We start from the raw sequence: 11554 nt of genomic DNA, 5'->3' as shown, positions 1-11554 counted from the left end.
GCCGGTATATTACTATAAATTCTCACAAAGACAATTATTTTAAATAATTCTTGTATTCTTTAAATTACCTTAAAGTTTCAGTACTGGTTGGTTCCGTTGGATTCATTTTGACAATATTGTAATTGAATTTGTCTATAATCAATAAGATTTATTTTGTTACAGGTTACAACAATATTTATTTACCACACACTGCGTGCCAATGTTACCAATATTCATTTTTTCGCTAGAGATTTTACTACCAACCTTAAAGCAACTATATTTGAAAAAAGTTCTAAACTACGTGACTTATATCTTTATATTTAAATGAAAAGGTAATGAATACATATATTTATAAATGCGTAATGCCTGATAGTGTTTGTAACTTGTTTAAAATCACATTTTTTGAATTACTGATACTAAGGTAATTAATGTAAATATTGCGCAGAAAAATTTTGAATTCATTCTGTCTCACTTCCTGTAGTAGTATCTTGTTACAAATATGCCTTTAAAAGGTATAAAAGTTTTAGAATTAGCTGGACTTGCACCAGGTCCTTTTTGTGGAATGATATTAGCTGAATTTGGTGCATCAGTAATTAAAGTAGATAAGGTATAATTAAAATACAACTATTATTTTATTTCAGTCTATGTAAATTCCACTTTAGTATAACATGTTTTTATACACAATAACTTTAACATATGTAATTTAATATAATAATACTTGTTTTCTATAGATTAGTGGGTCTTATGGTAGTGTTGATTCTCTTGGTCAAGGAAAAAGATCACTTGCATTAAATTTAAAAACTCATGAAGGTGTTAATATATTTAAAAGATTAAGTAATCAAAGTGATGTAGTTATAGACCCTTATAGGCCTGGTTTGTATTATTTTGTATCATTGTGACATCTGTAGTTTTATGAAGAATTGTCTTAATGATCTAATATAATGTTAATTCAATAGGAGTAATGGAAAATATAAAACTTGGACCAAAAGAACTTATGAAAACAAATAAGAAATTGATATATGCTAGACTGACAGGATTTGGTCAAACTGGACCTTATGCTAATATGGCTGGACATGATATCAATTATTTAGCTTTATCTGGTATTGCAAATTTATAACATATTTAATTTTAATTTACACTTGCTTGTTTTACTTCAAATGTTTGAGGGTTTTCTAAATTACTTTTAGTATTATTTAGGTTTATTATCTTTATTTGGACGTTATGGTCAAAAACCAACACCACCAGTTAATCTAGCAGCTGATTTTGGTGGTGGTGGATTAATGTGTGCCTTTGGAATAATACTAGCATTGTTTGAATGTAGCAAAAGTAACATTGGTCAGGTAATTGATGCATCAATGGTAGATGGATCAGCATATTTAGGCAGTTGGTTGTTTAGATCTCAGCAAGTACCTGGACTATGGGGAAACCCACGTGGTAAAAATATGTAAGAGTTTTTAAACTGAAACACTCTTTACTTTATTTGCATTTACTTTCTTTTATTGTAAACAAATAGATGAATAATATTTGTGATTATTCTCAATAGATTAGATTCTGGAACACATTTTTATGAAACATATGAAACAAAGGATAAACAATATATGTGTGTTGGAGCACTTGAACCACAATTTTATGAGATATTTTTAGAGAAACTTGGTCTTTCGTTAGATGAAATGCCACAATATGATAAATTTGAAGAAAATCGTGAAAAACTAGAAAAAATATTTAAGCAAAAATCGCAAGCTGAGTGGTGTGCTTTATTTGATGGCACAGATGCTTGTGTAACACCTGTTCTAAATTTAAAAGATGTTGCATTTCATGCACATAATAAAGAAAGGCATACCTTTAGTACTATAAGTCGCGATTCAGTAATTCCAAACCCCGCTCCTCGTTTGTCTCGAACTCCCGGAACGTCCAACGGATATGAAAAAAATCCTGAACCTGGTGAGCATACTATAGAGATTCTTACAGAATTAAATTTTAAATCTGAAGAAATTGCCGGTTTAATAGTAAACGAAATTGTTCATCAAGGAATGAAACGTTCTATGCTTTAAGCATATGTTTTTTATTCTTGTTATAATGTTTTTGTACATTAACTAAAATACATGGAACTACATATCATATAATTCAAAAATATTTTTATACATGTTATTATTATTAAAATATTTTATTACGAATATACTATCATTTTAATACTTTGTGATAAATGTGATATAAATATATGTTTTTAATAGCAATATCAATTCTTTCATTTATTGAAATCTTATTGTCCTCATTTTAAACTGTTAAAAAATTGTCACTGTTCTAAGAAATTGAAAACTAAACAATTTGTATTAAAGAGTACTATTTACTTCGTTTAAAGACAACCACAGCTATCAATAACCATGTTTTTATATTTTTTTAAGACAACATTGCTATCATCAAGAAAATATAGTACTGATATTGGTGATAGTTTTGTAGGTGCACAACATGGTTTTGGTATTTCATGTGGTTTCATAAGGTGTACTAAAGTTTGTACAATGGCATGATTGGTTGCATTCATATGAATGTTTAATGGAAAATTACAATCTCCACTACAATAATAAGCATCATATCCTTCTGGAGCTATGATCCAATCCTGCCATTGAAGATCTTTAAAACTTATATACAGTGTTTTAATATTGCATACATTTTCCCTTCTTTTTTTTGTTACAGTATTAACATAGGGATTATTTTGAATATTTACACTATTAAAATGTAGTTTTTCACGTTCAACATCTCTTTTTTGTTTATGTAATATTTTGCGTTTACTATAATTAGCAGAAGTTTTAAAAAACCCTACCATAAATGGTTGTTTATCTGGAATTCCTAAAACACCTATAATTCCTATATCATCAGGTCTTATAATGTGACCTGTATAATCAGCATGATGCACAGCTAAAAATAAACCTCGGTTTTCTTTTGGATATTTAACCCAATGTTCAAGAGCTTCACTTATATTTAGTGCTATCCAGCCTTCTGTACCTATTGTAGTATTAACTGAATCAATGTAATGCTTAATTCGTCCTCCATCTTTCGTTCGAGCCACCCTATATATTGCTATGGTATAAGCTTTATTAAATTTAACACTTTTATCCAAACTTTGATATAGTCGCAATTCAGCTGTAATAATATGCTCTCCTCTCGGCACTTCTGATACATCAAACCAAATTCTTTTGCCACGATTAGTTTTAGATGCATTGCCTGAGTGTGGATTATGAGCACCAAATGTCATAATTAAATCACTTTGTTCAATTATACTAATATCGCGACCACTTAAATCGAATTCTTCTACACTCCCATATTCTTCTTGAATTGATATATCTGTACCATTTGATAAAATGTTCTTATAAATGTTTAACAAAAATTTTGGTGCCGATCTTTTCACCATTAAAGATCGGCGTACAGTTCTCCTTGGACTATCAGGTAATTCTAGAATATTTAACAATTTACGCTCCATGTCTCGCCTTTGCTCATTACTAGCAATTTTATGTAGAATTGTTTGGTTGAATCCATTATCTATGTATAAGCCACTTGATCTTTCACAATTTGCTAGATATATTATTGCTAGAAGAAATATTATTTCTATAAAGTATATTTTATACATTTCGTTTTTCAAATGCAATAAAAATTTTAATATTTCACAGCAAGTAATTTACTTTATATATTTTTACATTTTATTAAATTACTTCTAACTTGTTTAATAATTTTTGCACAAAATATTTGTTGAAACAATGTTTACTTTCGTGTAAGAGGACTCTCTATAGTAGATACATGTTTGTATACAAACAAATTATAGATTGGGTGAAATGCAAAAATAATCTGTTAAGTATTCATACTGAAGCAATGTTCATGACAATATGCCTTATACATTATGAATAATTTTCTGTAACTTATAATATTGTTTACAATAAATAAATTTTAAATAGTTCATACATTATCTTAGACAATTCTTAAAGTATCTATTAATACATTGCTATTTAGTACAATTAACTTCTTGCAAAATTTAAATTTATAATCTTCCACTATTTAATAATAACAAATTGACAAACTGAACACACTGTAATAAAATTATTGATAAGATAATTTAAAATTTAGCAAATACTTGCAATGTACAATTTTATTATAAATATTGAATGTTTGTTACAAACTACATCAACAAATATGAAGCGTATTCATATAATCTTATTACTGAGGACGCGATGATTGCGCAGCTTGATCTTGACGAGGCTCTTTTCCAACAGCAGAAGCAGATGCCGATTTTATCGGTAGTAAAGAACCAAATAGAACGTGTTGAATAACAGGAAATTTTGCTAGAACCTGATATTTAAAGTATCATATAACATATATCATGTATATATATATATATATACACAACATAATCACTTAAATTATTTTCTTATTATATGTAAAATCATTAAAAGCCATAAATGTTTACCTCAGCTTTGTACATTTTAATAAGACCACTATTTACTTTGACCCATGAAGACACTGCACTAACATTCCATAACTGATTTGAATGTTCAGCAAATGGACCTATCTTTACCTACAATAATATTTAGCAGTTTTTAAATGTAAAACATGTTAATAATCATGTAACTATGTGTATATGTATATATGTATGTATAAACCTTTGCAATAAATTCAATGCAACCAAGAAACATGTAATGCTTGTTAAAAGCCTGAATAATGTCTGGCTCAACAAAGTGGCGTGGTTCTATACGAGGATGTCCTGTAATGTTCATGTGTTATGTAAATATATACTTTTAATATTTTATAATAAAAATAAAAATGTGAAAAAGATTATACCAATCAATTGGGCACTTCCCCATATAAATGGAACGAATTGGTAATCATCTAAGCTCCAAACACCATGACTACCTGCAGGTTCCATCCGATAAACTAACTGTAATCTGCGTACTAATTCCAGATATCTATCAAAAATAAAATTATTTTAATTTTCGCAAATATAAAAAATTCTAGGCTTTGTACTAAATGGAGAGTACATTACCTATTAAATATTTTGACAACTACAGCAACTTTATCATCTTGTGTGAAAGCACCAATTTTGAACATACAACACAAGAACATCAAAAATGCCATTTCATGTCCTGTGCCATAATCTATGCGTGTTGGGTTACCAAAGCCTTCATATAAATATTGAACTATTTCTGGTACTGCTCTATGTAATTTTTCTGGAATTACTTGTTGTAACTCCTCTATTCCATTCTAAAATTTAATGAATCAATAGACTTTGAAAATATGTATGTAAAAATAATGTATATTTACCTGTTGTAATCTTTCATGCCATAGTCTAAATGATTTATTACCAAAACGTTGAGGCTGTTCAGTGGGAGGTATTTCTGTTATCCATTCATCAAACTTATTAAGCATTTGAATTACATTTTCTATTACAGGACTTTTTGAGCATTCAACGGTTAATGCTTTTCCTTGAACTGACTCATTTAAGGCTAATATAAATCCTAAATACTCCTGCAAAAATATTTTTTTAAGAATTTGGTATATAGGAGTTTTTAAATATCCTCATATATTGAAGTCTATAACAATGTATAATAGAAAAATATGTGATACAAATATTCTTACAAAATACGCTTCTGACTTTTCCCAAACTGTCATATCAGCCGGTATTTTAATCGACTTCTTCGGGATGACGAATTCATGGTCATCGGCTAAAATATATTTGAAAATGATTATTCTATCTTACTAATTTATCATTTCGTATTTATATAAAATACATACGTGAAATCGGTAACTTTGACGTTGACATCATAGTTATCTTAGAACTTAATTATCATTCATTGAAAATAAGTAATCTAGACTGTTTTCAAAAAAAGAAGAAGGCGTACTTGAATTATATACGTATTATAATATTATAAAACATTTGAATTACATACATGTAATATTGTTAAAACTTAAATCACTTTAAGTATTCGCGATAGAGTTTCCAGAGGCATACGAATTTAACTCTACGATCGTCAAAACTGAAAAAGAAAACATTAAAGACGCTTTCACTTAATAAACATATTGTCATAACAAAGCTTCATAAGAGTAGAAATTAAACTAAGATAATACATGATCTTTAATCATTAAAATTGAAACGAAACTCCAAACGATGTCCACGTACTTGTATACATGAATTCACTATGCCTAAAAGCAAAACCAATCATACTATGTATAAAAGTTAGTGAAAATAGCTTGTTACGATCCTCATAGTTTAACTATAAAGGAACAATTTTCCCTAGATACTAAATTTTATCTAAAAGTAAATAACAGAATGTTATAAATTATAACTGTCTAATATTGTTAATGTTTTAATGTTACGTTGAAGAAGTTTAAATGTCACAAAGTACACTTTTCAAAATTGTGCTTTAGCATGAATTACAAACTCAAAGTTACTAGCAAAGGAATATGAAAAGAACAGAGCAAAAAATGAATTTGAAACATCGGTAGCGTAAATTACAAATCGTCAAAGGAAAAGAATTACTTTTTTTAATCGCTTTGTAATTGAATGACAGGCCACAAAAGTCAATAGTTCACAATCGTTAATGTCGCGAATTTTTCTAACGACGTAGGTACAGTGCGTGAAAGATATGCATGGAAGAGGAAGTATGCGTACAAAGCGCTTTACTGCTGGACAGCTTTGCTGTATACTGTAGTGAAAATGTGTATATCAGTTGTTTATAAATTTTATATAATTCGTCACTATTCCAATTTCACATAAACTAATTAAGATTATAAAGCAGTGGACAATGGAAAGATAATGTGCGTTGTTGTATATTTTCAATATTATATTGAGTATACAAATTTTATAAAAAAGAATATTTATATACACCAGGTTTGTAACTACAATACAATGAAAATATAGCAGCTTTTTATCAAAAATTTTTAAATTAAATATATGATATTGTAGGCATGAGTTATTCTCAGGAAGAAATAGAAAAAAAGCGTTTGTTAGCCTTACAACGTAAACAACATGCTCAGTCAAAAAGTAATTTGAGTGGCTCTACAAATATTAGAAGTAATATTCTTTCTAGTAATAGCAATATTATTGTCAAGGAAAATAAGTCAATTAATGTCACTAAATCTCTTGGAAATGGTGCAACAAAATATGTTGACTTCAAAGCAAAGTTTGGAAATAACCTCAATAAAAGCAATACAAACTTCAATAAACACAAGGAACGTTTTAATCCTATTTCAACACAGAATTTTTTTGGCCAAAAATCTCGCATTACAGGAAAATGTTACATGATAACTGATGAAAGATTTACATTGGAAACATCATCATACTTCGTTCCACTTATTGAAACATTGAAAACAATTCCAAGTAGATCATATGGTAATGTAGGAAGTATATCCATGTATATTCAATACAATATTATTATTACTTTAATCTTTAAGTTTAAAAGTATTAAAAGTAACAGTGTGCATTATATGCACTTGTTTCAGACATGAAAACAAAAACCTGGAATTTTTTGTTAAAAGATTATGAAACTGTAATGGAGAAAATCATTCATTTCAAAGCTGACATACAAGTAGTGGGAATACCACAGATAATTGTTCAGGTATAACATTTAAACATAATGGAAATGTAATTAAATTTAAACATTATTGTCACTGGATTTATATATTTAAAATATTTCTTAGATATTCAGAAAAAATTCTACCTCAGAGAAAATTGTTGATAATATAGATTTATCAAACATTGATCCTCACTTAGTAGAGAGTTTAATGCCCTTTCAGCGGGAAGGAATATGGTATAATTATATGGTTTATTAATTTCTTAAAATGTTTAAAGTGAAACGGTATCAAAATTAATAATGAATATGTTTTTGTTATCATAAGCTATGGAATATCTAAATCTGGTCGTTGCATGATTGCTGATGACATGGGTCTGGGTAAAACCATTCAAGCATTAGGCATTGCACACAACTTCAGAAGTAATTGGCCTCTACTTATCGTTGCGCCATCATCCGTTAGGTATAAAAATGAAAAACTGCAAATTATATAGATATATTTCATTATATGTCTGTAAATGATAAAAGTGGTTTTTCTGTGACTTCAGATATCACTGGTCAGAATCAATATATACATTTTTGCCATCAGTGCCTGCACAGTACATTCATCATTATTCAAGTACAAAAGACTTTTTGGATAATAACAACATTGTTATTACAACTTATGATCTTATAGTGCGAGCCGTAGATACATTCACACGCCGAAGCTTTGGTTTTGTTATTTTGGTATGTTATTGGATAACTTTGTTTTTGAATATAATTTCTTATTTCTTACAGTTTATTGGAATAAGTAAATTTATGTATAGGATGAATCTCATGCTTTAAAAAATGTAAACACTGCAAGATTTAAGGCTATTCAATGTGTAGTTGCACAAGCACGTCATGTTGTTTTGCTTTCTGGAACTCCTGCTCTATCAAGGCCCATAGAATTATATTCTCAGATAAATCTTATAATGCCTACGTTTATGGGGTAATATAAAATGTTTATTAAAAGAAATGTACGCCTAAGTAAGAATGTCGTTTTTACGCAGATATCAGGAATATGGTATTCGATATTGTGCAGGAGAAAAAGCTTCATATGGATGGGTTTTTTTAGGGTCATCAAACATGCAAGAATTGCAATTGTTATTAAAACACACTTGCGTAATTCGAAGGTTAAAAAATGACGTTTTAAATCAATTACCAAAGAAAAAGAGGTGGGAGACAAAATTTGTTACACTGATTTATTTTAATATATACAAATATAGATATTAGTTTTATTAATCAAAATTGTAGAGAAATTGTTATACTAGATCCAGATTTAATACAAGCTGGTACCAAGGAAATGTTAAAAATATCCAAAACTTTAGAACGTAATGTTTTAACTGGTGTAAAAAGACATAATACTCTTATACAGTATTATAATGAATCCAGTATTGCTAAACAGAAAGCTATATGGTAAATTACACTATTATTTAATAATTATTCGAAAATTATACATACTTTTCTAAGAGCTACAATAATAATTATGTTTTAGTGATTATATCTCAAAACTATTTAAAGCTAAAGAGAAGTTTATTATATTTGCCCATCATCGTAATATTTTGGATGCCATTTGTGATGTTGCAGAATCAATGAAAATAAAGTAATTCTTTGTAATTATTGCTTTCATATACAAAGATAAGATTTTTATTTATGTGTAACTGATTTATATGTTTTAGATATATTAGAATTGACGGTACTACAAATCCTGAACGTAGAAAATCTGAAGTTGATAAGTTTCAATCTTGCGAAGACTATGTGGCAGCAATTTTATCAATTACAGCAGCAAATGCGGGGATTACGTTGACAGCTGCGCAACTCGTAGTTTTTGCAGAATTGTTTTGGAATCCGGGAGTACTTATCACTTTTATTGTTTTCCAAAATTATAATTATTTAAGATTAAATTACATCAATCATATTTTTTATTACAGATTCTGTGTCAAGCAGAAGATAGAGCACATAGAATTGGTCAAAATGAAAATGTTTTGATTCAGTATTTGGTTGCGAAACAAACGTCAGATGATTATTTATGGCCATTAATCCAGAAGAAAATGAACGTATTAAATGAAGCTGGACTTGATCAAGAATTTTCACTTAAAGATATTGACGTTACAAAACATGCCTTACGTTCAATGCAAACAACTTTAGATATTTTTATAGACAAGGAACAATACGAATATAAAGCTGACGAAAAAATTGTACAAAGCAACGAAAATAGTGAAAATATCTCGTTAGAAAGTTTGTCTCCTGCAACAACAGATGAATTTAAAGGTTTACTTGAATTCAATGAAGAAGACTTTGGTGATTGGGATGACATGAAATGAAAAATTTATTTTTATATGATATATTGTTAGCATTATGAGAATTATATAAATGGTTCAAGTTATAAAAGCGTTTATAATTTTCTAAATTTTCTTTATAAACATTATAACTAGGATTAATAATAAAATTTTTGTATAAGAAGGTGGATATTTCAATAATTTTAAAAATCTATTTTTAGAGGAAGTAAAGGTGTTTTATAATAAGCTGCATTTTATTTTAGGATTACATACAGAATATTTTATATATTGTAGTAGGATTTTATGGAATGCAAGGATATTCTTTGGTATCTGGGAAAAAACACACAAAAGGTTTATTTATCTTTCGTCGATACATGTTAAATGTTTGGTACAAAATAATTTCGAACAAATCAGTGCAGTGTTCGAGCTGTTGCTTTTGCTTTCGGGCGTCTGGCTTTAAGCAGCGGTACTCTCCCGTTACAATATTAACGAAACGGATAAAACGATTTATAACAATTACTGTGGGAAGGCGTCCGGTGAGCCTCCTGTACTCTGCTCTCTGGAAGGCGTCCGGCGGATAGTCCAGCCGTTCTTTCCATTCCAGGAGCGACCCAGGTATACATAGCTCTCGTACTCTCCTATATTTAAGTGATACGCGTATGATCGGAGCGTCCACCCGCACTTCTCCTGGTAGGCGACCGGCGGATAGTCCGTCGTTCTCTCCATACCAACAGAAGTACTAAGCAATCCTCTCCGAGCTTTCTCAGGCGTCCAGGTAACCTCCCTGTACTCTCTCTCAGAGACGACCGGCGGATAGTCCAGCCGTTCTCTCCACACCACCAGAAGTACTAAGCAATCTGTAAGGGCGTCCGAAAGCTAGGCTTCGTACTCTCCCACTCTGAACGGCGACCAATGGTAATACCTCGTTCTCTCCCAGCAGAGTACAGCAAGAATGCGTGGCTGCGTTTTTTTTTTTTTTTTTGTCAGACTATTACGTCTCTGGTGAGGGAGGAAGGGTCGCAGAGTTTCCTGGAGTTTCGTCGCTCCTTACACTCTAAAATAAATAAAAGTGGTTTAGTAACATGAATAATGAGAAATAGCTGGGGCAGGAAAATTTGCAAAACACCTGCGCAGCAATCAGCAAGAATGCTTGGCTGCGTCCGCGGCCGTGGTATTTATAGTTGAGCGTTGCTAATGAAGCGCGGCTTATCAACAAGACGCGTCGCTAAGTGTTTTCCCGCGCGAAACCGCGAGTCTACCGCGGATCGCAAGCTAGTTTCTTCTAGAAACTTCTATAGCTTCGCGATTATTTGATTGACGACGAGGATAGAGAGTCGTCCCTCTCACTTCCTCTTGCGGAATGGAAATTTTTTATCGCCGTCTTCGTTGATGGTTGTTACAATATAAATAATTTGAAATATTTAAAGTTTTGTTTTTAAAATTTTGAACTATCCTTCTATGATGTTTTCATTGGCTATGACATACCCCAGGCGCCATGAACTCTTGAGCGTCATCTACCAAAAGTCCCTACGACTAGTGACACTCACCTTAATGTGTGATTCAGCTTGTACCTACGTTATTGCATATCTTATATGACTGTAGTAAAAGGCCATACTTTGAATATTTACCGCACAAACGTTCGTTGTAGTGTTCCTTCCTAAACTAATGATTGTTCTTTGGTTCAAACCGTGTGGGAATCTGCGTTTATATTGTTTATAATAAAGA

The 11554-nt window shown here is 30.3% G+C and overlaps 5 protein-coding genes across 5 annotated transcripts in view; 2 read left to right on the top strand and 3 right to left on the bottom strand.

Moving 5' to 3' along the window:
- LOC108570743 (cyclin-related protein FAM58A) overlaps positions 1-108 on the bottom strand; it is a 1249-nt gene extending 1141 nt beyond the window's left edge. Inside the window, exon 1 of the mRNA XM_017932648.1 lies at positions 69-108. Within this exon, the coding sequence (XP_017788137.1) occupies positions 69-106 (38 nt within the window). The 5' untranslated portion in view covers positions 107-108. The remainder of the gene's footprint in view (positions 1-68) is intronic.
- Positions 109-478: 370 nt separating this feature from the next.
- Positions 479-2030, top strand: LOC108570677 (alpha-methylacyl-CoA racemase). Its single transcript, XM_017932569.1, has 5 exons — positions 479-586; positions 711-852; positions 936-1079; positions 1177-1423; positions 1523-2030. Exons 1-5 carry the CDS (start codon positions 479-481, stop codon positions 2028-2030), a joined length of 1149 nt encoding a protein of 382 aa, XP_017788058.1.
- A 302-nt stretch (positions 2031-2332) lies between these two features.
- Positions 2333-3867, bottom strand: LOC108570676 (protein 60A-like). Its single transcript, XM_017932568.1, has 2 exons — positions 3834-3867; positions 2333-3579 (listed from the first exon to the last, which is right to left on the bottom strand). The coding sequence occupies exons 1-2, from the start codon at positions 3865-3867 to the stop codon at positions 2333-2335; spliced, it is 1281 nt and encodes a 426-aa protein (XP_017788057.1).
- Positions 3868-4182: 315 nt separating this feature from the next.
- Positions 4183-5803, bottom strand: LOC108570675 (serine/threonine-protein phosphatase 2A activator-like). The gene is made up of 8 exons (XM_017932567.1): positions 5755-5803; positions 5599-5684; positions 5284-5487; positions 5006-5223; positions 4804-4928; positions 4626-4726; positions 4433-4540; positions 4183-4314 (listed from the first exon to the last, which is right to left on the bottom strand). Exons 1-8 carry the CDS (start codon positions 5783-5785, stop codon positions 4183-4185), a joined length of 1005 nt encoding a protein of 334 aa, XP_017788056.1. The 5' UTR covers positions 5786-5803.
- A 1124-nt stretch (positions 5804-6927) lies between these two features.
- Positions 6928-9874, top strand: LOC108570740 (SWI/SNF-related matrix-associated actin-dependent regulator of chromatin subfamily A-like protein 1). Its single transcript, XM_017932644.1, has 11 exons — positions 6928-7351; positions 7462-7577; positions 7660-7769; positions 7858-7992; positions 8078-8255; positions 8336-8499; positions 8561-8725; positions 8805-8966; positions 9046-9153; positions 9230-9404; positions 9482-9874. The coding sequence occupies exons 1-11, from the start codon at positions 6928-6930 to the stop codon at positions 9872-9874; spliced, it is 2130 nt and encodes a 709-aa protein (XP_017788133.1).
- Positions 9875-11554: the final 1680 nt, after the last annotated feature.

The sequence above is a fragment of the Habropoda laboriosa genome, unplaced genomic scaffold (assembly GCF_001263275.1).
Source record: "Habropoda laboriosa isolate 0110345459 unplaced genomic scaffold, ASM126327v1 scaffold87, whole genome shotgun sequence".
NCBI lineage: Eukaryota > Metazoa > Arthropoda > Insecta > Hymenoptera > Apidae > Habropoda > Habropoda laboriosa.
This window is presented reverse-complemented; position numbering and strand designations above follow the sequence as displayed.

Coding starts and splice junctions, on each gene's coding strand:
- LOC108570740 (XM_017932644.1), top strand. CDS start 6,928: ATGAGTTATTCTCAGGAAGAAATAGAAAAAAAGCGTTTGTTAGCCTTA. Junction 7,352..7,461: donor AATTCCAAGTAGATCATATG/GTAATGTAGGAA, acceptor CACTTGTTTCAG/ACATGAAAACAAAAACCTGG. Junction 8,726..8,804: donor CAATTACCAAAGAAAAAGAG/GTGGGAGACAAA, acceptor TCAAAATTGTAG/AGAAATTGTTATACTAGATC.
- LOC108570675 (XM_017932567.1), bottom strand. CDS start 5,785: ATGATGTCAACGTCAAAGTTACCGATTTCAC. Junction 4,929..5,005: donor GTTGTCAAAATATTTAATAG/GTAATGTACTCT, acceptor TATTTTTGATAG/ATATCTGGAATTAGTACGCA. Junction 4,727..4,803: donor GGGAAGTGCCCAATTGATTG/GTATAATCTTTT, acceptor TGAACATTACAG/GACATCCTCGTATAGAACCA.
- LOC108570677 (XM_017932569.1), top strand. CDS start 479: ATGCCTTTAAAAGGTATAAAAGTTTTAGAATTAGCTGGACTTGCACCA. Junction 587..710: donor CAGTAATTAAAGTAGATAAG/GTATAATTAAAA, acceptor TGTTTTCTATAG/ATTAGTGGGTCTTATGGTAG. Junction 853..935: donor TATAGACCCTTATAGGCCTG/GTTTGTATTATT, acceptor TTAATTCAATAG/GAGTAATGGAAAATATAAAA.
- LOC108570676 (XM_017932568.1), bottom strand. CDS start 3,867: ATGTATAAGGCATATTGTCATGAACATTGCTTCA. Junction 3,580..3,833: donor TTGTCATGAACATTGCTTCA/GTATGAATACTT, acceptor TATACTTTATAG/AAATAATATTTCTTCTAGCA.